This window comes from Salvia hispanica, chromosome 4 (genome assembly GCF_023119035.1).
Source record: "Salvia hispanica cultivar TCC Black 2014 chromosome 4, UniMelb_Shisp_WGS_1.0, whole genome shotgun sequence".
Taxonomy (NCBI): domain Eukaryota; kingdom Viridiplantae; phylum Streptophyta; class Magnoliopsida; order Lamiales; family Lamiaceae; genus Salvia; species Salvia hispanica.
In genome coordinates, this window is record NC_062968.1 from 29,027,298 (window position 1) to 29,049,268 (window position 21,971).

Here is a 21,971-nt window from a genome sequence, read left to right on the forward strand (position 1 = left end):
TTAACGGAGTACTACTTGTTAATTATAGTGCACAAATACAATTAATGATCAATATTGCAAATATAGGATCATAATGTAATACACATAATCACTTTAATCATCATGTAGATACATATAATATTGCACTAGTAATTAATTATTCAAGGTCTCAAATTAGCCGGAAACTTTCAAAAAACCCAAATCATATTCTATAGTCTATTTATACATATCATTCTCACTTACTCCTCGTTAGCATGATCTGTTATGTTTTACATAGAAAACAAATCATGCATTGATATGCAAACTGTAAAATTATGATTTTGAGACATTAGAATTTCTAAATGTTGAAAAACAATACAAATAATACTAATCTGATTTAAACAAGAATGATGATCCCCTCACATAAAACAATCGATATATAGAACCAGAACAAGTGATTGTTGAGATTCACGCAGGAACATCCCCTTCGAATTTCAAAGAAAATGGGATGCCGATGACCAACCACTAATTTTCAAATCGAAAGAAGAAGATTTTTGTCTCATCGTAGCTTGCTCCAGTCGCCTTACAAAACTTAGTTTTACTGGGTTAGCCATAACATAACATTCAATATCTCTCTATATACATTCATCTAAAAATGTTTATTTTTTCAATCTCTACGTGATCTTGAAAGAGGAAGGCGTGACAATCTAACTACATTATCACCGGCAACGCCACAAGATGATTGTTTGCATGAAAAAATGGATATATTCTTCTTCATCACTCCAAACCCAAACCCTTGAGACTTACCCTTTTTTGTGCTCTTCGTCACCTCTTTGTAGGCTATAAGGAAAGGATCATCCATCCTCGAAAAAGGGAGCGAAGCCTTCTTCTTCGATGAATTTGCACACGGTGGGAGAGGGATTTGCAACGAAACCCTAGACTTCTCCGGTGGTTGTGGTTGTGGTGGTGGTGGCACCGCCTTGCTAACGCCGGGCGCGTTTTCCCATGAGAAGGGAATGTTTCTTTGTGAGTGAAAATTGTTGCTACTCATCATCTCAAAACACAAAATTTTTTGTTTGTGTGTTTGTGTGTGTTTTAATTAGGGTGTGTTAGGTTTTGATATATATTGGTCTAATTAAGGTGTTTTTGTCACGTAGTTTACACACTACTCTTGAATGGCAAATCTAATTAACAATAAAATGAACTTTTCAACGAGAAAAAAGGATCAAAAATTGGAAAAATGAGTGAGAAATAAGACGTTGATGATGGAAGAGAGGGCAACGAATTGAAATAATAAATGGAGATTTGAGAGGTATTTGTGTCTGCGTCAGACTTGACGCCTCGCCGATTAATTTGTTGTTTTTTTATAATTAATGTGGTTAATATCTAACTAATTACTAGTAATATTCTCCATTAGTTGTGATTTTATTTTATTTTATAACTTTTTTATATGTACCGAGCCTAATTAATTAAAGACACCCGTGTGAATTGTGATCTCCTGAGCTTGTCATATTCCAAATAATTATCCGACTCAATCCGAAGGATTTTATCGGTTTGGGGTTCACTTCTGTACTTTACTTAATTCGACCACGCAAATTCATTCAACAAATAAGTTATTCAACTTAATATGAAATAAGAATAATGCATATATATACAAGTTTAAAATACAATAAATGTTATACAATATGCTTTTGAAATGTGGGGCCAGAACAACTTTTTTAAAATCAAAATAAAAATTAAATTTAATGTATATAAACTTTTAAAAAAATCCAAAAATTATATTTTTATTACTAATCTTTGATAAGAAAAAAAAATATAAATAAATGAATCAACTATAGAAGTAAAGGTTTGAAATACGATAATTTTTTAAAAATATAAATCCATGAAATTATTCAAACAATCGTGTTGGGGCAAATAATCTCATATCTTGTACTCCCTCCGTCCCAGATTTATAGTCACATTTAGTTATGACACGGGTTTTAAGGAATTGGTGGAGTGTCTAATTAATGAAGTGAGATGGTGGAGTATGTAATAAATGAACTGAGTTGGTTGAAGGTGGGTCCCTTTTTGATTTTTTGGTTTTTTGTTTTTGTTTTGGTTTATTTTAATGTAGATAATGGCATTTTGATGTAATTTTGATGAAGGAGTAAAATTGTATGTTCAAATATGAAAAATTCTAAATGTGACTATAAATGTGAGACGGACTTTTATGGCAAAATATGACTATAAAACTGGGACGGGGGGAGTAATATATAAGTGTTTCGCTAATTCCATTAGTATGATGAGGTTTTGGCTCGTTTCACGGTGTTGGTCTCCATCAAGATTTGTGTAAATCATCCCAGAGTCATACTCCTAATGTTGAGTTTGGTCGTGCATCGTCGAACCCTCGCAGTCACCGAAATTATTGAATAGAGACATTAATTTGAGTCAATAAATTTTTGCCAATTTTGTGCAATCAGTGCTTTTTTGATGTTAAAGATAAACATTGGATTGGCTGAAATATTGGGCGAATTAATTCCATATTTGCTCTACTACATTAGGTTACAAGTAAATGCAATGTCATTCATGGTATACTTTGTCTAATATGACACCTATATATGAAATTTAAAATGATAGTTTTGGATAGACATCATATTTATGGATGATTAATCTAAAAGAAAGCTTATGATAAAATTCGAAGCAATTGACAACTTCCAAATCATTCAAATTTGAAACGTATGTACTATATTTTAGCAGCCTATAGGTTGTTTGATTAATCTACAAGAAAATTAATCAAAAATCCAAATTCAGAAACAAGTTTAAGACTTTTCATATACTCTTTTCTATTTTATTTCTGTAGTTTAAATAAATTAATTTTCACAACAATGACACTAATCAGCAATTAGCCATTACGTCCTTTTTCACGTACTTAAAAAATGTTTATCTTTGATATCAAACAATCAAAATATGACAACAATTTAATATATAAATGACAACTAACAGATTAATTAGCCTAACTTTGTTTGGTTGTGATAACTATTTTTCTCTTCAAATTAATTAAATAAAAATCTTACAAATTTCCAATGCACAGCTGCAGAAATTTATTATAAAATTATTAATCTTCTCCCATATGAAAGCAGAAACCGCAACTCATTTTGACCTTGTATCGTTTGTATCTACCAATCAAGAATAGGTTGATCGATCATCTGTCTCACAAAACCATGTATATATAGAAACCATAAATTTTTAATAAAGTAGTAGTACTACTTTTAGTTACTATAAATTGTAGTATAACTTTGGTAAATTAGGCAAAAACGTTATGTATTTCCTTATGTATAGAGAGAGATCTCATACTACTACAAACCTCGGCGATTTTGTTTTTAGTTCATGTTACATTAATTTTTCATTTTATCGATATATTTGATTCTAAGTTGAAAAATCACTATTGATATCATTAAGGGTCCATTTGGTACACGGAATTGGAATTGTAATTGAATTGGAATCGGAATACTATGGAATTGAATTGGAAGTAATTGAATTAGAATTCAATTCCAAATCCTTTATTTGGCATACTGAAATTATTGATATGGAATTGAATTTAAAAAATTGAATGTGTGCAGTATGTGTGTGAATGGGTGCAATCTATGTAATGGGTGCAGTGTTTGTGAATGTGTGTGTGCAGTGTGTGTGTAAGAATGTGTGCAGTGTGTGTACGTGTGCGAACGTGTGCAGTGTTTGTGAATGTGTGTGTGCAGTGTGTGGGTAAGAATGTGTGCAGTGTGTGTATGTGTGCGAACGTGTGCAGTGTGTGTAAGAATGTGTGTGTGAATGTGTGTGTGTAAGAATGTGTGCGGTGTGTATGAATGTGTGCAGTGTGTGTGTGTGTGTGTGTAAGAATGTGTGTGCAATGTGTGTGTGTAAGAATGTGTGCGGTGTGTATGAATGTGTGCGGTGTGTGTGTGTGTGTGAATGTGTAAGAATGTGTGCACTGTGTAAGAATGGGTGCAATGTGTGTAATTTAATTTTTAAAATTTCACTATTTTTGATATGGAATTCAAATTGTGGAATTAAAAGATTTGGAATTGTAATTTAATTCCAAATTCAAGAATTTTAATGATAACATTGGATTTGAAATTGAAAGCTCCAATTCCACATCTCCAATTCCATGTACCAAACGGAGCTTAATTTTACTTATTAAATAAGAACCAAAGTTTAATTTGTCAATTTTCTATAAAATTTCAAATAAATAAAATTGCAACAGGATTTGATTTTCATATAACTTGTAAAAATCAATGACATTTTTTGCATAACATTTTTATATACTAATCCATACTTAGCATCAAATATGTGGAGTAAAAAGAAGTCAACTTAAATAGTGTACGTATTCCCGTAAGTCACTCCTCTTATCACCAATTAGTTACCGGATGGAATCTCACTAGAGATGTCAGCTAAATCGAGTTCATCCAGCACCAGACCACAAAATCTGCCAAGCTACCATTAGCACTAAAACAATATTTACAGCTGCTGGCTTCAAAAGAAAACAAAACATTTACAACTAAAGACCATCTGCATGCAGAAAGTAGTCACACAAAAAAAGGCTAAAGACCATCTGCATGCAGAAAGTAGTCACACAAAAAAAGGCAACATCGTCTTCCTTAATTGATAAGCAGCCTACCAGAGCTTCTAGTAACCCTCTTTGTTTTCGACATAGTAGCAGAAGTCAGGGAAGAATCATTGCCTGTGTCATCAATGTCAGCATTAGCTTCTCGGTTTGATCTGCGACTCCTCTTTCTAGAAGATTCTGCCTGTTGCGAGTTCTGTAAATGGACATCTGCATTAGTTATTTCTTCCACGAGTTCTGCTTTAACTGTTGAGCCTTGCAACTGCGTACCACAACCCGAGCAAACTCTTTCGCCCTGAAAAGTGTCGTTCCTACATTAATTCACAGCCTAAACAACAATATTGTTGATATACAACTTTGATGCAAATGTAACAGAAAGATCTTGGTACCCTTTGTCCGGAAAACTTCTTCTTCAGACAGTAGGAGTGAAGGCGGACGTTGCAAGCTTCATTACGGCAGAGTTGAGCCTGCTCATGGCAAACAGTGCGGAGATTTCAGTTCCAAAGTCCAGATGCAAAAGCAAGTACACATATATTTCACTATAAGTGACCAAAGGCAATTATTCTGAGAGATAGACAAGTACTAAAAATGGGTTCATAAAACTTGGTGATTAATCTGATAATATAGGTTGCTAAAGGCAAGTTCTACACAGAAGTGTTTCCATCTACGATGATGAGTTGTGACCTTCAACAGAGAACATACCAGTCCACATAATCTAGACCCAAAAAACAGATATCCCTTACAGTAAACCCGATACAAGGGTAGTGTTAACATACCAATGACCGGCAGCTTTCAAAAAGGGAAAAAGGGTGATTTATGGTGTTTAATTAACAAATGCATAGTTTGTTTCATAGAAAAACAGTATAGTTCAAAATCTAGAGAGATTTTTTATGTATGTCCAACCTATTACCTAAACAGAAGATGTCCACATTACAATGCAAAGCTTTTTAAATGCATGATTTATAAGTATATCATTTTAAAGGATGAAAATGAAGGAAGAATACATGTAAATCAGGGTACCTTGATGGCAGCCTCATTGCAAACTTCACATGAGGGAACCTCATTAGTCCGAAACCAACTACGCAGATCCAGAAAGGATCTAACTCCAATACCAATTTTTCCTTCAGGCGTTGAACAAAGCCACTGGTCATTCACTAGTTGATCTAGAGTTTTTTCCTTTTGTGACATGGAGAAATTCTTAAAGCCAGGGGGTATCTGGACAGCACCTCCCTGAGATTGTGAATCAGTTGCCCCATGAACCTGCGATTATACAAGAAATGGCCAAAAGATGGTACTTAGTTTTGAAAACTAATTACATATTATCCAGAATCTTGTTCCGACCGCATCATTGATCACTAAAATTCTTGGACTTAAATGTCCTGCTCTATTTTAACAAACAATTAACTATACAAGTTTATTGTAATCAACAAATCTATTTTAATCAATACGACCAAATACTTCGAGCACGAACATGGATTGCTGACAGGAACTTGCTCCTGAAGAATAAAGCCATTATTAGAACAAAAATGGGTATACGTCAAGCTGCAAACCTGTGATTCCAGCCTTATGTTTAGAGCAGTCGTATTATAAATGCAGCCTTCACCTTCAGCATCGTGTATAATAGTTTCAACCTAATATCAATTTCCAATATAAACCAAGCATGAACAGAAAGGATAACACTCAATTTCACTGTAGGTATGCAAATTTAGCATATAATAAGTCATTTCACAAACATAGGAAGATAATATTTCAGATCTGATCACCTAATATTCTAAGTGAACAATTTGATAGTAATCCATCAGAAGCAGAAAAAATATTTTGACATTGTAGCTTTTATCACAAGTTTCATTGTACACGATTCTAATTGTTTTTCATGGCTAGTGGTTCACTGCAACAAATCACAAATACATACGCAAGCTATTATTACAAAGTTATTTCAGTATTTTATGTATAAGCAGATTGTCACTAATATTGTTACTTGCAGCCTCATCAAATACTACATGGAAAATATATCCCAAATTCTATCAAGACTCGAGGATGATTTGTCTTGATTTAATAAAGTAGTGTGGGTGGAAGTGTCAATGTCATATATGATACACAAACTATTCCACAATGAGAAACGAAAGAAAGAGCAGACTGAAATCAAATAAAGGATAATTATTCTTTGCTCAGCCCATCAACTGCAATTTCTCGTTAGAAAATGTGCACCACAATCCCCCCTTGCTTTCTTGAACAAGATTCATTCTTTACTTAGCTTTTATGATTCCTTATTTAAAAGCCGCCAATAAAACAAATTACAGCTGAACGCCCTACAGTATAATGAAAGCATGAACAAGGATACGCGAGAAAACATAAGGAAGCTCACAATGCCTTTGTAGAAAGCAATCTGCGGAACTGTGTACTTTGTCCCAAGCTTGGACTGGTCATCCTCGACATTGTTGACAACGCCATAATAAACATGACCATCATATTGGTTCCGGCATGCTCGCAGCTCTAACTGTACACAACTTAACTCTGCATTTATCTTCTTGAGATACTCATTGAATAACTTCTGCCCATGTTGCTTCCGTGACCCTAAAAAGCAAGTGCACCATAGGATGAGCAGAATTAAACAATAGCAAGCACGAGCAGAAGTAATTAAAGTTTACTATTCTTATAGATGTCTAGTTTTATAGAGAAGGCAATACACCACCAAATACCTCAAAATTCAAACATGAGCATAAGCCCAACTGAATAAAAAGGGGTAAACTTGCACAATTCATCAAAACCATGTATTGATATACCCCCAAATCAGTTAAAATTTTAATATTCTTATAGGAATTTTATAGAGAAGGCAATACACCACCAAATAACTCAAAATTCAAATATGAGCAGAATTAAACAATAATAAGCCAAAGTGGATAAAAAGGGGCAGGCTTGCAAACGAAATTCTAAGAATGAACAAAAATAATAAGAGTCTCCGAAGCCCTAGGAAAATCCTATACAAGTTTATCATCATTCACGGTGAAATATTCGAAAGAGGGCTGAATCCAACAAATAAATAAACATATTTAACCAGAATTTTTGACAGTGAGTTGCGAGAAAATAGAAGCGAAATCGTCTTCCTTGAGCGGGCCTCGCGACAGCAGCGACTGAATTAGGGTGTGGTGCCGCCAACTGAGAGCCGCCATTTTTCTTCGAATTCTATATCGATTAGCACAGTAAATGGCTTCGTGATTAGCTCAAAATATAAGTTGAGAAATTCACAAAAAGATAAAAAATAAAATTGGAGATGCGGGGGATCGAACCCCGTGCCTCTCGCATGCAAAGCGAGCGCTCTACCATTTGAGCTACATCCCCTTTGGTTTTAAAGGATGTAATTAATTGTTAGAGATCGTTGTTGGGCCAACAAGAATAGTGAAGCCCATTGAAATGAGGAATGAGTAAAGCCCTAGTTGTAATACAAGAGTCATATCACAAATTGATTCCATTTGTAATTGATTTTCCGATTCATTTTTTATTTTCGATTCTTCCCGAATTTTGTAGGTCGATAATCCCGCTGAACTCACCGATTTTGTTTTTTTCTCTTTATCATGCTGAAATTTAATTTGGTATTTTTGAGCAATTTATAGATTTTTTTTTGTGGCGATGAGGATACAAAAGCTCCCTCTTCTGAATTAAAGCTGAGGACGCTTGCTGGCAGAATCGAACCAATTATTAACTTTGCCATATCTGACCACTTTGAATTACTGTAAATAATCATGAAATAACCATATGTGGAATTTTAAATAAAAAGGTAGTATAAAGTTCTCACTTTTCAATGAATTTGTTATGCAAAATTTACCATCTGAAATTATTGGTGTGTTTGATTTTTGTAAATCTCTCTCTATTTTTCAAAATCAATTTTATACGGAGTATTTTATTTTTTGAAAATATTATTTAATCTGTCACTAAATTACTAAAATTTCGTGTCCCATGCAATGCAATTCACATAAGCATAAATTTTCATTCTGAAAAAATAAAAATTACAGTAAGCACTCCTATAAGACAATGTGCCATTTTTTAACTAAATTAATTAAATAATTAGTTTCTTTCTTTCTTTCTTTTATCATCATGACACATAATTATTGTTTGTTAGAATTGAATTTACACGTAAATATCTGTCATTCCACATTTTAAATTGAATAGAAATCAGGAGTCATAGATGGGAGCTACTATTAATTGTCATAAAACACCATCAACTTAGGTAGAAAAATGGTCTTAAATTTAGTGAACTTTGATCAAAATATCATTTCTAGATATATGAATGCATTCATGCAACATTACCACTTTACAGACCATCTACATAAATGGTGGCCGAAACTAAACACAAAGAAGAAAACCACATTTCGATCCCATTTGTGATAGGCGACAAGATTGGAAATCAATGATATGACAAAACCCCAAAAAACAGTTCTCAAGAAAATGGGGTCGACGCTATGAGGTTGAGCGCCTTGCATTGACCCGAGATGTTGCCCGTTGCGTGCAATGCCTCGCCCAACGGCCCACCTCCCCAGCCATTACGTCGTTGGCCCTCTTCACTAGCAACGCCAAGTCCCATTGCGAGCTCAGTCCTCTCTAAGGGGTCGAGCAATGAATAGGCGCGCTGCTTGTCTTTCAAACATGTTTTCCGAGTTTCCTTGTCCATAAGGCATCTGATGATAAGACAAAGGTCGCAGAAATAAATAATCAGTGTCGGATGCAGAAATATAAAATAAACAATTACTTTAAAGAATAATTAATTGGTGAGGGTCCCTACCTATTCCCAGGTCCACCTTCCACAGGCTTTCTTGAACGGTGGCGGCCTCGGTTGACATGGCGCTCGCAGTACTTGTGATCAGCGATCGCGTCCCGTGAGCACCGCCATTTCTTGCCATCTGTCCTCCGACACCTGCCTGGCTCGTGATCGGTCTTGTCGGAACCACCCCATCCCACTGTTTCAAAACCAATTAGTTTAGGATAGAAAGAAAGTTGTGGTTATGAAATAAAGGGATAAGAGAACGAAGAACTCACGAGCATTTGGTCGTAGGAAGGAGAGACACGAAAATCGAGAATGTTCGAGAGCTTTCCTGATTGGATTAAGTAGATAGGAAGGTATGGGAACATTTGCAGTGATGTATTTGTAGATCAATGCTTGGTGTTCTAGCTCCATCCATTGTGAAGTGGTGAAGGGGCCTCTCAAAACATGCATACTTGTACACTCATTGCCTGTTTAATATTTGAAAATTTGTCAATAGAGGAATTTATTCTTATTACTATTAGTATTTTTTAGTTCTTGTATTTAAGACGATGTCGTCCATGTCGTCACATTAATACAAGTTTGCTCTACTATTATCCATATTGCCAAAATTTTATGTTTGTCTATAAAAATGTCATGAAACAATTTGAATTTTTGAAACTTGATTACTTACAATGAAAATTTTGAAATACATGAGATTTGTACCAAATTTGTGTGAATTCACATAGAGCAACAAAGATATAATCACTATAGTTGTATGGTTGTAAGGGCAAGATATAAAAGATGGGGCACCAAATATTTATAAGGCAAGACCATACAACTCTAGAACAGCAAAGCATGACCCCACTCTATCACCAAACAACAATCCCAAAATCACAAGTCTATGCTTCACTTATATTGATTCTCAACTCTACAAAAGTAACTGGTGCAAATGACAAACGTTATTATTACGTTCCTTGTGGAAATTTTGTAAATACATGTCATCAATTTTTCTTTTGGCAATATATGTCATCAATTTGTGCACTAGTATTGCAAGAATTGCAAAATTAACTATTGAGTTCTATCTACATAGTTCAACGATATTTTTAAAGACACAAGTATAAATAATGCTCACTTCGTCCGTCCCCTACTAAAAGTAACTTGTTTTTTTTATTCTACTTTCAATATTCGTCACAGGCCCATATTCTAGTAACTTGTTTTGTCCAAGTAATAGTATTTAAAAGTAGACCAAATTATTTTATTAGTCTTTATATTACATTTTTAAAATTTACATAGAATCAAAGTGAGAAAGTGAACATAACATATTATTAAGACATGACACGAGCCGGTCCATTCCATACATAAAAAATCATTGACCTCAACTGAATCACTACGGATAATTTCGCTGATTTGTTACCGGTCTAGTAATTTTCGAAATAAAATTTATAAAAGCTAGAGTTAGAACAACATATACATTGGTAGCAAATTGCATCATCACTACACACAATTTAATCACATTATCAATTTTCACACACAATTCATGCACACCACATGTTTGAGAAAAAGGTGAAAGGAAGAACGGCACAAACCCGATGAGCTCCTCAGAAACGGGAATGCGGTGGAGAAGCCGAGCATTTGCTGCGTCGCGCCGCCGCTTCTGTTGTATTCCGGCAAGGAAATCCTGGCCAGTTTAGCCGCCGGCAGGTCATGTTCAGCGTCAGTAAATGCAGATCCGGCATTGTTGGAATTAGCTGAGAGTGAACAGATCAAATTATCTACCAACCGAAAATCCATGAAGAAAAAAAGCGGTGGAGATTATGAAGAGATGAAATGGAGAAGTTGGTCGTTGCAGAAGGAGACAGATTTGGGGAGAAGGATCATTGTGTGTGTGTTTGGCTAGGAATTAGGATAGGAATATAGGTGTAAAGGAGAGAGGATGTTTGAAAGGTTTGGTACAAGTACAAGCTATTTTCTAGAAGAGGAATGATACATACATTTGTATGTATGTGCAGAATATATATATACATGTATAAATTTAATATGAATACTGACATCTCATGAATGGAAGCATAGTGTTTTGTCATAATTGGTTGTTTTTTATGGACATTGTTTTAATTGGTTACCTATAATATTTAATTACAAGTTATTGATAGGAGAAACAAGGCAAGAGGGTAATGCAATAGAGTTACGAGTTGAAGTCCGCGTGACAGCGCAGTTGGTTTCCGAGGGGCAGATTTATATGAATTGCCAAGGATTAAATTCCACGATTATCGCGTAGTTGCAACACTTCTCAGGCATAAGTTTGAGGCCTTGGATATGGGCTTCTGTTAGGTAGTGGGTTAGGCCCTCCCCCTTAACGGGTTACTGCGTACCCTGATTTAACACTTCTCACAATATTATCGGACTGGAATGTGAGGGCCCTTAAAGCTGGGGTTTCAACCTTTTTTTTGTTATGAAAGTTACCTGTTGAAATCAAGATAGATGAAATTGGTAAGTGGGATAGTTTTATTTTATTTTTAGTTTTAATTGTCAATATGAAAAAACATTAATTTTGGAGTAATTTTTACAATTTTTTCAATTGTTTCATGATCTTAAATTTGGGAAAATTTATGTCTTGATATGGTAACAAAAAATACACCTAGTCAAAATCATCTTTGATTTTGTAAATTAAAATGATACTAGTATTTAATACACCTTGCTAATTGCGTTTTAGACTTGTACCGTGACGTTAGTTAATACTCCCTCCGTCTCTTAAATATAGAAACATTGAAATGACACGATTTTAATACAAAATTGATAAAGTAAGAGAGAAGTGTGTTAGTGAAAAATGGGTCTCACCTTATTAGAGAGAAAGAAGTTTCCTATGAATGAAAGTTTCTATTTTCAGAGGACGGATCAAAAGAAAAGAATATCTATTTTTAACGGACGGGGGTTGTAAGATAAGTTGAAGGCCAAAATTTGTTACAAAGTGATAATTGAAAAAATATGTAAAATTTATTAATACTCGATGTATTTTCATCCTTATATGCTAGTTTTATTTTTGTCATTTTATTTGTATCTTATATTAGATTGATATGCGCATGCCCAAAATTTGAAAATGTAAAATTGCTTATTTTTGGGATTTTGTAGATAATGTGCTACTATCTTGATATGGACATAACAGTACTGATGGTCCTAGTATTAGAGACACTATCTTAGAGTATTTAATTTTATTCTTGCTTTTTACTACTCCTTTTTGCATTTTTCTAATCGCCTAATGTTAGGTGTCACAAATATTTAGTAATTATATTTTCAACCATAATGATTCTATAACAATCAATCCACTTTTAAGTTTTAAGAAATAAATGTGACTTAACTAACATTCAGCCAAAAAAATAAATAAATAAAATAAACCGCTAGAAGTATTTAATTTTATTAGAGACACTATCTTAGAGTATTAGAGACACTATCTTAAAGCACTCCCAATGGTCCGGCTAAAAACTCCCTTATTTCTCCCTAACTCCTGCCACATCAGCGCCACATCAGCACCAAAATTTATCCCCAGTTTTTAGCCAACTTTTAGCCAACTGCTCCAATGGTTTCTCCCTTATTTCTCCCTAACTCAACATTTCATTTTTACATCATTACTAATTTAATTGTTTTATTTTTGTATATGATAAAGCTAGCTAATTTATAAGACAAGACAAATAATAGTAATAAAGTTCGTTGTATTAAACACGAGTAAAAAATTACAACGACGAAAATTAAAAAAAAAATAGGGGGGAAATTATTTTAAATTAATTATTAAATTTTAAATTTATAGGGGGGAAATTAAAAAAAAAAAAAAACTATTTTTATCGCCGGATTATCACCCACAGTGGTCGGCGATAATCCGGCGATAATCCGGCGAATTTTCGGGAGTTGGCGTTAATTCGGTAGAATTATCGCCGAATTATCGCCGAATTCTCCCCAACGCCCGGCGATAATCCGGCGATAATCGGCGATTTTTCGCCGGATTTAACGCCGACCCATTGGGAGTGCTCTTAGAGTATTTAATTTTATTCTTGCTTTTTACTACTCCTTTTTGCATTTTTCTAATCGCCTAATGTTAGGTGTCACAAATATTTAGTAATTATATTTTCAACCATAATGATTCTATAACAATCAATCCACTTTTAAGTTTTAAGAAATAAATGTGACTTAACTAACATTCAGCCAAAAAAATAAATAAAATAAAATAAACCGCTAGAAGGAGGGGTTGAACCTCCGACCTTGTGGTTAACAGCCACACGCTCTAACCAACTGAGCTATTCCAGCTATTTGACATGTAATAACAATATTAAGTCACATTATAACTACTAGAATTTATCTGTATATATTAAGTGCATTCGAATAATTTCACATTCTATACATAGTAACAATGTCTAAAAAGAATAAGAGAAATGTTTTGGAGACATAATGGCAATGCCATAATGGGGTTGAAATGGTAATTGTACATCATATTTTAGTTTCAATTAAATTTTTATTTTATGTATGTACTTTATTACCCTTGCATTAATGTATTTATTAAAGACATCTATTTATGGACATAGATTAGCTTATGCATATTTTATTACGCATTTAATGATATACGTGTGTCGTATAATTTTTTAAAATATGATTAGATATTTTTTTTATCTCTTCTCCTAATATTAACTCATATACATTTAATTAACATTCTAAAGCTATATATTCTTTATATTCTTAATTAATTCATTGATATATGGTACATTAAAATAATCTAAAATGATAAAAGTGGATTCATCCAATTATTTTTGTACTAAATAATAATTTATTGATTTTTAATTTTTGAAATTTTACACTCAAATATCAATAAAAAAATAATCATATATTTCTTAACTTATCTATTTTATATTTAAAAGCTATATAATATATTTTCATTTATAAAAATATTAGAGTTATAAGCTCAATTAAAATAAAAAGAAATTATTAACACAAAAATAAAAAAGATAATGTAAAAGAAAGCTTCATCATAATGACTAGTATAAAATTTAAATCTGAATAAGAAAATTATTTAATTATTTAAATTTTACCATATATTAAATAAATAATTTCATTGCTATTGCATTGATAAAATATTTTAGAATATTTAACAAAAAGAACAAACTATGAAAGAATAGCACAAAGAACAAAGAAAAAACTAAAAATTACACTACAAATTTATTAATAAATGCTATTTATTCGAAAAGTATATATTTTACTATTATATATAATGATTTAGTGAAGCAGTGTGTTAATTAACACTATGATAATTAATTCACTAAATTACTAAGTATTTATTTAAAATAATAGTATTAAATTGACATGACGAACGAAATATATTCCTTTGAAATTTTTGGAAATATGTTACTTTAATGCATGATTCAAGTTTATCTCCAACTAATGATATGCATTTAGATAAGGATATTTAATGTTAGGGTAAATTAGTCACAATATTGATTATATTTATGAAAAAAAAATATAAGGGCATTATGACATGGAGACATTAGGTCTCTAAATCACTACTCAAAGAATAAATACTGTGTACTTTGAGATGCAACTTTATTTCTATTTTTTGAGAGTGATACTTTGAGATGTGTCTGACTAGACAAATTCAATAGTCAACATCATAATAATTATAATGTCGGTGAGCTGATTATTAAAGTTCAGATGCATCATTATTTCTATTTTTGAGAGGGGTACTTAGATATGTAGCTCAACATTATAATAATTTCTAATGTTGATGAACTAATTAGTAAATTCGTTTGTATAAATATATTAATTAGATGCAAAATACAAACACACAAACACAATAAGTGTGTGTGTGGGTTGAAGGGAGTTGGCTTCCCCATTGCCGACAGAGGTTATTGGATTTCTTTGCCCCATTCCTAATTATTTTCTACTTTTAATTATGTACCCATTCTTCTCATCTTATTAGTAGTATTATTTTATTTCTTTATGTACCTATACAAGGAAAGGGGGAAAAGCTACCTGATCATAATACCAGCCACAATTATTTTATAGTGATATATTGACTAAAATAATAAATTTGAGTTAGGGTAGTAATTTTCAGCATATTCTTATTAATTTAGTGAGATAATAGTTTATGATCTCTCATAATTAATATGACTAAATAAAACTATTCAGAGAAAAAATGTATAGGTCATGTTTGGTTGTTAGGATTCTGTCTAGGAAAGTAATTTGATTCCTTACATTTTAAATTCTTATATTTGTTTCGGTTTTTAATAAAATTGGGAAAGTAATCAGAATCCGGGAACAAGGAAAGTTAGTACAACTTTCCAGGATTCAGAATCCTAGCTTTTCTTAGGTATTCTCTTTCCCAGCTTTAGGATTCTTACAAATTTAATGCAATATTATTATTATTATTATTATTATTATTATTATTATTATTATTATTATTATTTAAAATTATAAATCATCCATAATTTCAGTAAAATAAATAACTATAATTAAATTTATCATAATTATAACTATATTATTATAATTGCTATTATCATAATAGTAATTAATAATGTATTAAATAACTAAAATATAATTATAATGTAAATGATATAATAATAATAATAATAAATAATAATTATTATTATTTTATAAATTAGTAATTAATCAATAAAATCGTAGTGAAATTTAAATTATATAATTTATTTAATTATAATATCCATAATTATAATAATATTAATAATTATAATCTATTTATTACTATAACCATTTATGATTATAATACTCCATGTAACTATTATGAAAATTATATTTATATATTATGATGGATGATTCATATTTAAATTATCCATCATAATAATAAATATAATTATTATCATTACTATAATAATACTTTATTAAAAATTTATATTATTATTTTTTTATAAATAAAAAATAATAAGTTGTAGTATATTTTTAGTTTGGTGTTTAAATTAAATATAAAATATAAAATCTTGATACTTTCCAAACACTGGAAAGTAAAGTTGTTAGGAATCATATTCCGATGATTCATTTTCCCAGAAATCATTTTCTTTTCCAACTTTACTTTCTCGTCAACCAAACATGGCCTAAGGTTTTAGTATTGGCAGCAATCTATGAGGAATATCAATGCTTAACGGAAAAAATTGAGACTTAAATATAGTAACTTTTTCAAGTGTTAACTTTATGGGCAAATTTTAAAATTATTCGAAACGTAAATGATTATAATATGCATCATAAGAAAATTGAAAAAAAAAAAAAGAAAATAGGGATGGATTTGATGGAAGCAAGATCACAACGTGTGGGCAAAAATGAAAGAAGAAATTATTCGGTTAGGTAAGTAATAATATTGCCCTATCAACTTTCTAACTTTAAAAGGACATTCCAATTAATTAGAGATCCTTCAAAATATATTGACCGACACATACCAAATAATTGAGCCTTCACGGGAACTACAAGACTATAATTATTGTAGTAGTACATGATTGTTATATATGTACTACTAAATGTGAAGAAAAATTGCCATCAAAAGATTGAGCATTTTTGCAAGACAATAATATCAAATAATCAGATAAATCATGAATAATAAAAATATAATTGTTATTATATTGTCTACCATAACAATATAATTGTCGAAAAAACTGTGCGGTACATTATGGAGTAATATTTTATTCTCAATAATTAAATGATGGATACTGCTCTCTTAATTCCACGATAAAAGTCACATATAAGCACAAATTTTAAGTAAGGTAAAGAATAATGAGTTGAAAAAAATTAATAGAATATGTGGTCCATTTTTTTATATTGGTTTTATAATAACATGTGACTGAAGCGAGTTAGTGAAATGTAGGACCTACTTACCATTATAATAAAAATGCAATATGACTCTTATTATGCAATAAACCGAAATGACAAAATATAACTCTTTTTGTGGAAAGGAATGAGTAATACTTAAAACAATGGGACATTTGGTAAACACACCAATAGGACAAAATTCGCATTTGCCCCGATAAAAAGTCTAATTTAAGATCTATAAAATTAAAATGGCTAAAACGGCGACCGATACAGCCTCTGGAGTAGCTCGACTACCCACCTTTGTCAGTTGGCGCCCCCTTTGCCTGATACCCTTAATCTCAATACTGACGCATCGCTAGAGGGGGGATTTGGACATGCTTTTGATGGTGGTCTCATCCGTAATTCTGCAGAAACTTTGAGGTATGGTTTTGTTACTAATATTGGAGTGTGTTCCATTTTGACTGCCGAAATTTGATGCTTGTTTCATGGGCTAGAGTTGACAAAAAATATGGGTATTCGAAAGCTGGAGGTAGAAAGTAATAGATTCATTGGTGTGTCCATGATTATGGGGATGTTTGAAGTGGCATCAATTGCATATCTATAGTACAGAGAGTGCAAAGTTTGTTACATGAGTTTGACTCAAGGGTGACTTTCGCTGATGACTTTATGGTCAAATTACGCATACCGTTTTATTAAGGTGCTCATGTTTTCGAATCTCCTCCTTTGAATATTAGTATTTGATTGATGCATGATAGATTAGGTATTTTTACATTCGTTAGTTAATTTTATAACTGGGATTTGCCAGCTATTTTTAGTAATTAAGAAAAAAATAAAACATGAACACATTTGGATAGATTTAGAGTGAACTTTAAATTACATGTCCCGGAGAATGGGTATTGCATCTTTTAGTCCTTGAGCTCTTGCCATAGGTCTGACATATCATTAAACATATTTCAATTCGTTTTCAACCTTTCTTTTCCATTTTGCCCATAAACCGAGTATTTTCTAAATTCAAATCAAAAGTTTAAAGTTTACTCGAACTAATATTTTATAAATTTATCACTTGCATTTATTTATATATTTTTAGATGTAAATGCATTTCATTTAAATATTATTATTATTGTTACTCTTATTATTATATAAAATCATGTACTCCACTACCTGATAGTATTAACTAAAATTATATGCTAGTAATATTTTTTTTAAAATGCAATGTGTAGTATTATTTATTATCCGCACACTATATTGTTTTATATGTTAAAAAAATAGGAGTACGTGCTAGATTTGAATTCAGAAAATACAAATGAATTTAGATTAATTATGTTCTTAAAGCTTTGGGGGAAAAAATATGAAAGAAAAAGTTGAAAATGATCTAGTGTGATTAATGATTTTACAAAGATATTGTGATGATATTTTTTCAAATTGAGGAACCTAAAAGGTGCAAATCTCATTCTACAGATACCTAATTCAAAGTTTACTCTATATTTTTTAACATAAAAATTTAGAATATTTCTTATTATGAACTCTTATTTTTTGATGCGTTTATCATAAAAATTTATGAATAAAGCATATCAAATATAAATTGGATGGCTAATTTAATTTTAATCTTTTGTAGTTATTCATTAGATTATTAATCGACCCTATATGGGCCAAGGATTTTTTGAGTGCAAGCTAATTTTATTGAAATTTGTTGGGATACATTTTCCTGTACAAATAGTATATAACTTAACAAAAATTCCATTATTCATGTAATAATAAAGTGCAACGCCGCCTAATTAGTTGATGAGCAATGAATACATACCTGTATTTATTGTGTCCCACAGTTTTAAATTTTTATAATTCTAATCAAATTAAAGCATTCATGTCTTGCTTCAAGGGAACCAAAAATACCACATTATATTTATGCACCATGGTACTATCGCTATATTCGCCCAATATTAATATATTTGGTGAAAGTAGGTATATTTAGATTAATTATCCTTTTTTTAAAAATGATGGCATGCCATGTTTTTTAAATTTTTGTTAATTGGCTAAAGATTAGTTTTCTACTGTCCGATTCTCTATCATGATCCATGAAAGAATCAACAAAGAATGCTAGAAAGGAGTTACATGACACTGACTCAACTATGTTATGTTCATTACATTAAATAAAATAAATTTAACTAAGGTACACAAAATCTTGGAGACAATTAAATAAAATAAATAGAACTAAGATCACAAAATCTCGGAGAGAAAAGTGTAATAAATTGTGAGCACAAAATGCAGTCAAAACTGGCAACCTTCAGGGTAGTAATAATTTTTTCACCTACAAATATTGGATAATAAATTTAGACATGCTATATAAGATCCTTACCTTAGTCATCTATAAATGTCAGTAGATCTTAATTACTCATATATTCACATGTGGAAATTGAGTAATAAATTCTAAATAACTATTCCCTTCGTACAGTGATAATCGACTCATTTTGTCATTTTTATTCATCCTTTAATAAATATATCATTTATTTTTTACTACTTTTAATAGTAGATTTTACATTCCATAAACTTTACCTCACTTATATTTTATTATAAAACTAAGTAAATAAAAGTAAGACCCACTTTACACTATTTTTTTCATTTCATTTTTTAAAATTCGTGTCTAGTCAAATTAGGCCTTGTATTGGTGCACGGATTGCGTATCAAGTACTCCCTCCGTCCAAACTAAGATGACACATTTCTTAGTCAACACGAGATTTTATAAGTTGTTGATTAACGTGGTTAATTGGAGAAAAAAAGAGTGGGTATAATATAAGTATTAAATGAAGAGATAAAGAGAGTTGAATAATTTAATTGGAGAAAGAAAAAAGTAGTTTAATGTATAAATTGGAAAGAGAAAATTACCAAAAATAAAAATATGTCATCTTGGTTGAGACAAACTAAAAAGGAAAGCATGACATCTTAGTTGGGACGGACGGAGTATTTGTTTTGTGGTTGCCTTCCTTTTTCTTATTCAAAATATGTTAACCTTCAATTAATACCAGAATATGCAATAGCTATGGTAGATACCTAGCAAAAATCTTTATCCAAATCTCATCATAGTCTCATGGTTTAGTTTCCAATTATCTCATCCAAACACAAATAGGGAGAAGATATAAGGATTTAGGGACATATCAAGAGACAATACAGATTACTTACAACCACTATATGTGCCTCTTGCTTGAATGATGGAAGTGATGATCTCAACTTCTTTGTAAAATTGAAAGGAGAGTAGCCCTTCTCCAACAATTCAAGTTATGTTGGAATAGCTTTCTCTAAGCTCGCCATGTACGTCAAATATATGCTCCACAAGAACGCGCATGAACTATTCATTAAGGGCTGCACAAATCAGATGAAAAAGCGTCTTAGAGTTTCCCAATACGCGGGGAAGAAAATGTGAGACGAGACCCATTAAACCGAGTATCCTCCACGCCATGTACACGTAACAGAGAATTAACAACCATTTTAAGGAAAGGAGGAGTACCTGTAGATGGACAGGGACGACTCTGTATGTCAAGAAGTCACACAGAGGCCAGTACATAAGACCGTTTAGCAAAGTTGGAATCAGGTCTCGCTTCAATCTCGCAGCAATCTCATCCCCGTTTTCTCCTAAACATGGAAAAACAGTCATATCTCTCAAACATGCAAATTTAGTACACAGAGAAAGTGAGCAAGCAACAACTCAAAAGACACAAAGATTCTCGAGAACAAGGATCCCTGTGAATATGACAAAGTACATGTGAAAATTATAAAGAACCGCATTTGGAAAGATCTACTTAAAACAGTCCAATGAGGTTGATAGGGTGAGTTCATTCTATGATGGATCTGAAACCTGTCACTCATATTTTAATTGACCTTTTAAGCAATCTTATGGATATGAATCCACTCAACACAGCACATTGAACTTTTTCCCATTATCTGTTGCACAAAGAAAAAAAAAGATTGCGTGTGGACTGAAGGATTTAGATGACGGGCTGGAAATCCATTATTGGGATTCCATTAGGTAGCCTGAATGTTCATCCTACAATAACATTGAATCCATTTAAGCCTCAGCTAAAAAGATCTTTGACTGATGGATTCAGCTTGAGGTTTCAATCTTACTACAAAAGTAAAAAAACTAAGCTAGCGAATAAACCTAGGAAGATTTTTAGACTACATAACCAGCATTTGCATCAGTGTTCTGTTCTTCAACTGGAGTCACCAAAGAAAGGAAATCAAACATCAACAAACCCATTATCCGACAAGGTTATGGCATTTAACTGAAGCTTGCAAACAAGTATGACTGCTGCATTTAACTCTATTTTCCTGGGACATAGCACAAAACCTTAGAACATCAAGAAAGCTATCTTGTAAAGCAAAAAAAAGGCTTAAAATTTCCAAATGAAGGAGCCTCAAATCTATGTATGGTTTGGACTTTGGATATTTTTTTTATCCAAGCGAGATGTTAAGATGTTTGCTTATAAACAATGTTATGGCACCATGAAGAAGGGAAGAAATGCCAAGATCTTTGCTCCATCACCTACTTCAAGTGTCCAATTCTTGTTTTGTGATCAATATTACCTGACATTCTTTCTTCATTCTCTTTTCCTTCCATGTCATGTGATGTGTTAATATCAAAACTTGATAAACTTCCAAAATTTTCTAATTTTTGTACCTCACTAAGGAGAAACCATCAAGTATGGCTCAAAATAGAAACATCAACATAACTGTGTGAGGATTAAGAAGTTAAGGACACTATCTCAACTGATAGTGATGTATCAAAATGTGACACTAACTTCAAATATTGATGATTTTGGATAACAACTTTATGGGAAAATAGCATGGTAACATTAGAGTCAGAGAATTAACAGTATATTTCAGTGTCTACTCTTA

General features: G+C 31.9%; 2 protein-coding genes, 3 non-coding genes and 1 pseudogene across 5 annotated transcripts; 1 reads left to right on the plus strand and 5 right to left on the minus strand.

The window, feature by feature from the left end:
* Positions 1–4,409: 4,409 nt before the first annotated feature.
* Positions 4,410–7,789, minus strand: LOC125223900 (non-structural maintenance of chromosomes element 1 homolog). Its single transcript, XM_048127209.1, has 6 exons — positions 7,614–7,789; positions 6,924–7,132; positions 6,109–6,189; positions 5,579–5,818; positions 4,948–5,025; positions 4,410–4,853 (listed from the first exon to the last, which is right to left on the minus strand). Exons 1-6 carry the CDS (start codon positions 7,726–7,728, stop codon positions 4,593–4,595), a joined length of 984 nt encoding a protein of 327 aa, XP_047983166.1. The 5' UTR covers positions 7,729–7,789; the 3' UTR covers positions 4,410–4,592.
* Positions 7,790–7,824: 35 nt separating this feature from the next.
* TRNAA-UGC lies at positions 7,825–7,897 on the minus strand. The gene has a single exon. It is a non-coding gene; the product is annotated as a tRNA-Ala (tRNA).
* A 278-nt stretch (positions 7,898–8,175) lies between these two features.
* Positions 8,176–8,266, plus strand: LOC125185740. Its single transcript, XR_007170242.1, has one exon. It is a non-coding gene; the product is annotated as a small nucleolar RNA R30/Z108 (small nucleolar RNA).
* A 536-nt stretch (positions 8,267–8,802) lies between these two features.
* Positions 8,803–11,263, minus strand: LOC125224582 (growth-regulating factor 2-like). Its single transcript, XM_048127998.1, has 4 exons — positions 10,883–11,263; positions 9,590–9,784; positions 9,336–9,510; positions 8,803–9,231 (listed from the first exon to the last, which is right to left on the minus strand). The coding sequence occupies exons 1-4, from the start codon at positions 11,085–11,087 to the stop codon at positions 8,994–8,996; spliced, it is 813 nt and encodes a 270-aa protein (XP_047983955.1). The 5' UTR covers positions 11,088–11,263; the 3' UTR covers positions 8,803–8,993.
* Positions 11,264–13,515: 2,252 nt separating this feature from the next.
* TRNAN-GUU lies at positions 13,516–13,589 on the minus strand. The gene has a single exon. It is a non-coding gene; the product is annotated as a tRNA-Asn (tRNA).
* Positions 13,590–20,094: 6,505 nt separating this feature from the next.
* LOC125222000 overlaps positions 20,095–21,971 on the minus strand; it is a 41,442-nt pseudogene continuing 39,565 nt past the window's right edge.

Coding starts and splice junctions, on each gene's coding strand:
- LOC125224582 (XM_048127998.1), bottom strand. CDS start 11,087: ATGGATTTTCGGTTGGTAGATAATTTGATCTGTTCACTCTCAGCTAAT. Junction 9,785..10,882: donor GTTTCTGAGGAGCTCATCGG/GTTTGTGCCGTT, acceptor AATATTAAACAG/GCAATGAGTGTACAAGTATG. Junction 9,232..9,335: donor GAAGGTGGACCTGGGAATAG/GTAGGGACCCTC, acceptor TCTTATCATCAG/ATGCCTTATGGACAAGGAAA.
- LOC125223900 (XM_048127209.1), bottom strand. CDS start 7,728: ATGGCGGCTCTCAGTTGGCGGCACCACACCCTAATTCAGTCGCTGCTG. Junction 5,819..6,108: donor ACATAAGGCTGGAATCACAG/GTTTGCAGCTTG, acceptor GTATAATCGCAG/GTTCATGGGGCAACTGATTC. Junction 5,026..5,578: donor GCAATGAGGCTGCCATCAAG/GTACCCTGATTT, acceptor TGCCATGAGCAG/GCTCAACTCTGCCGTAATGA.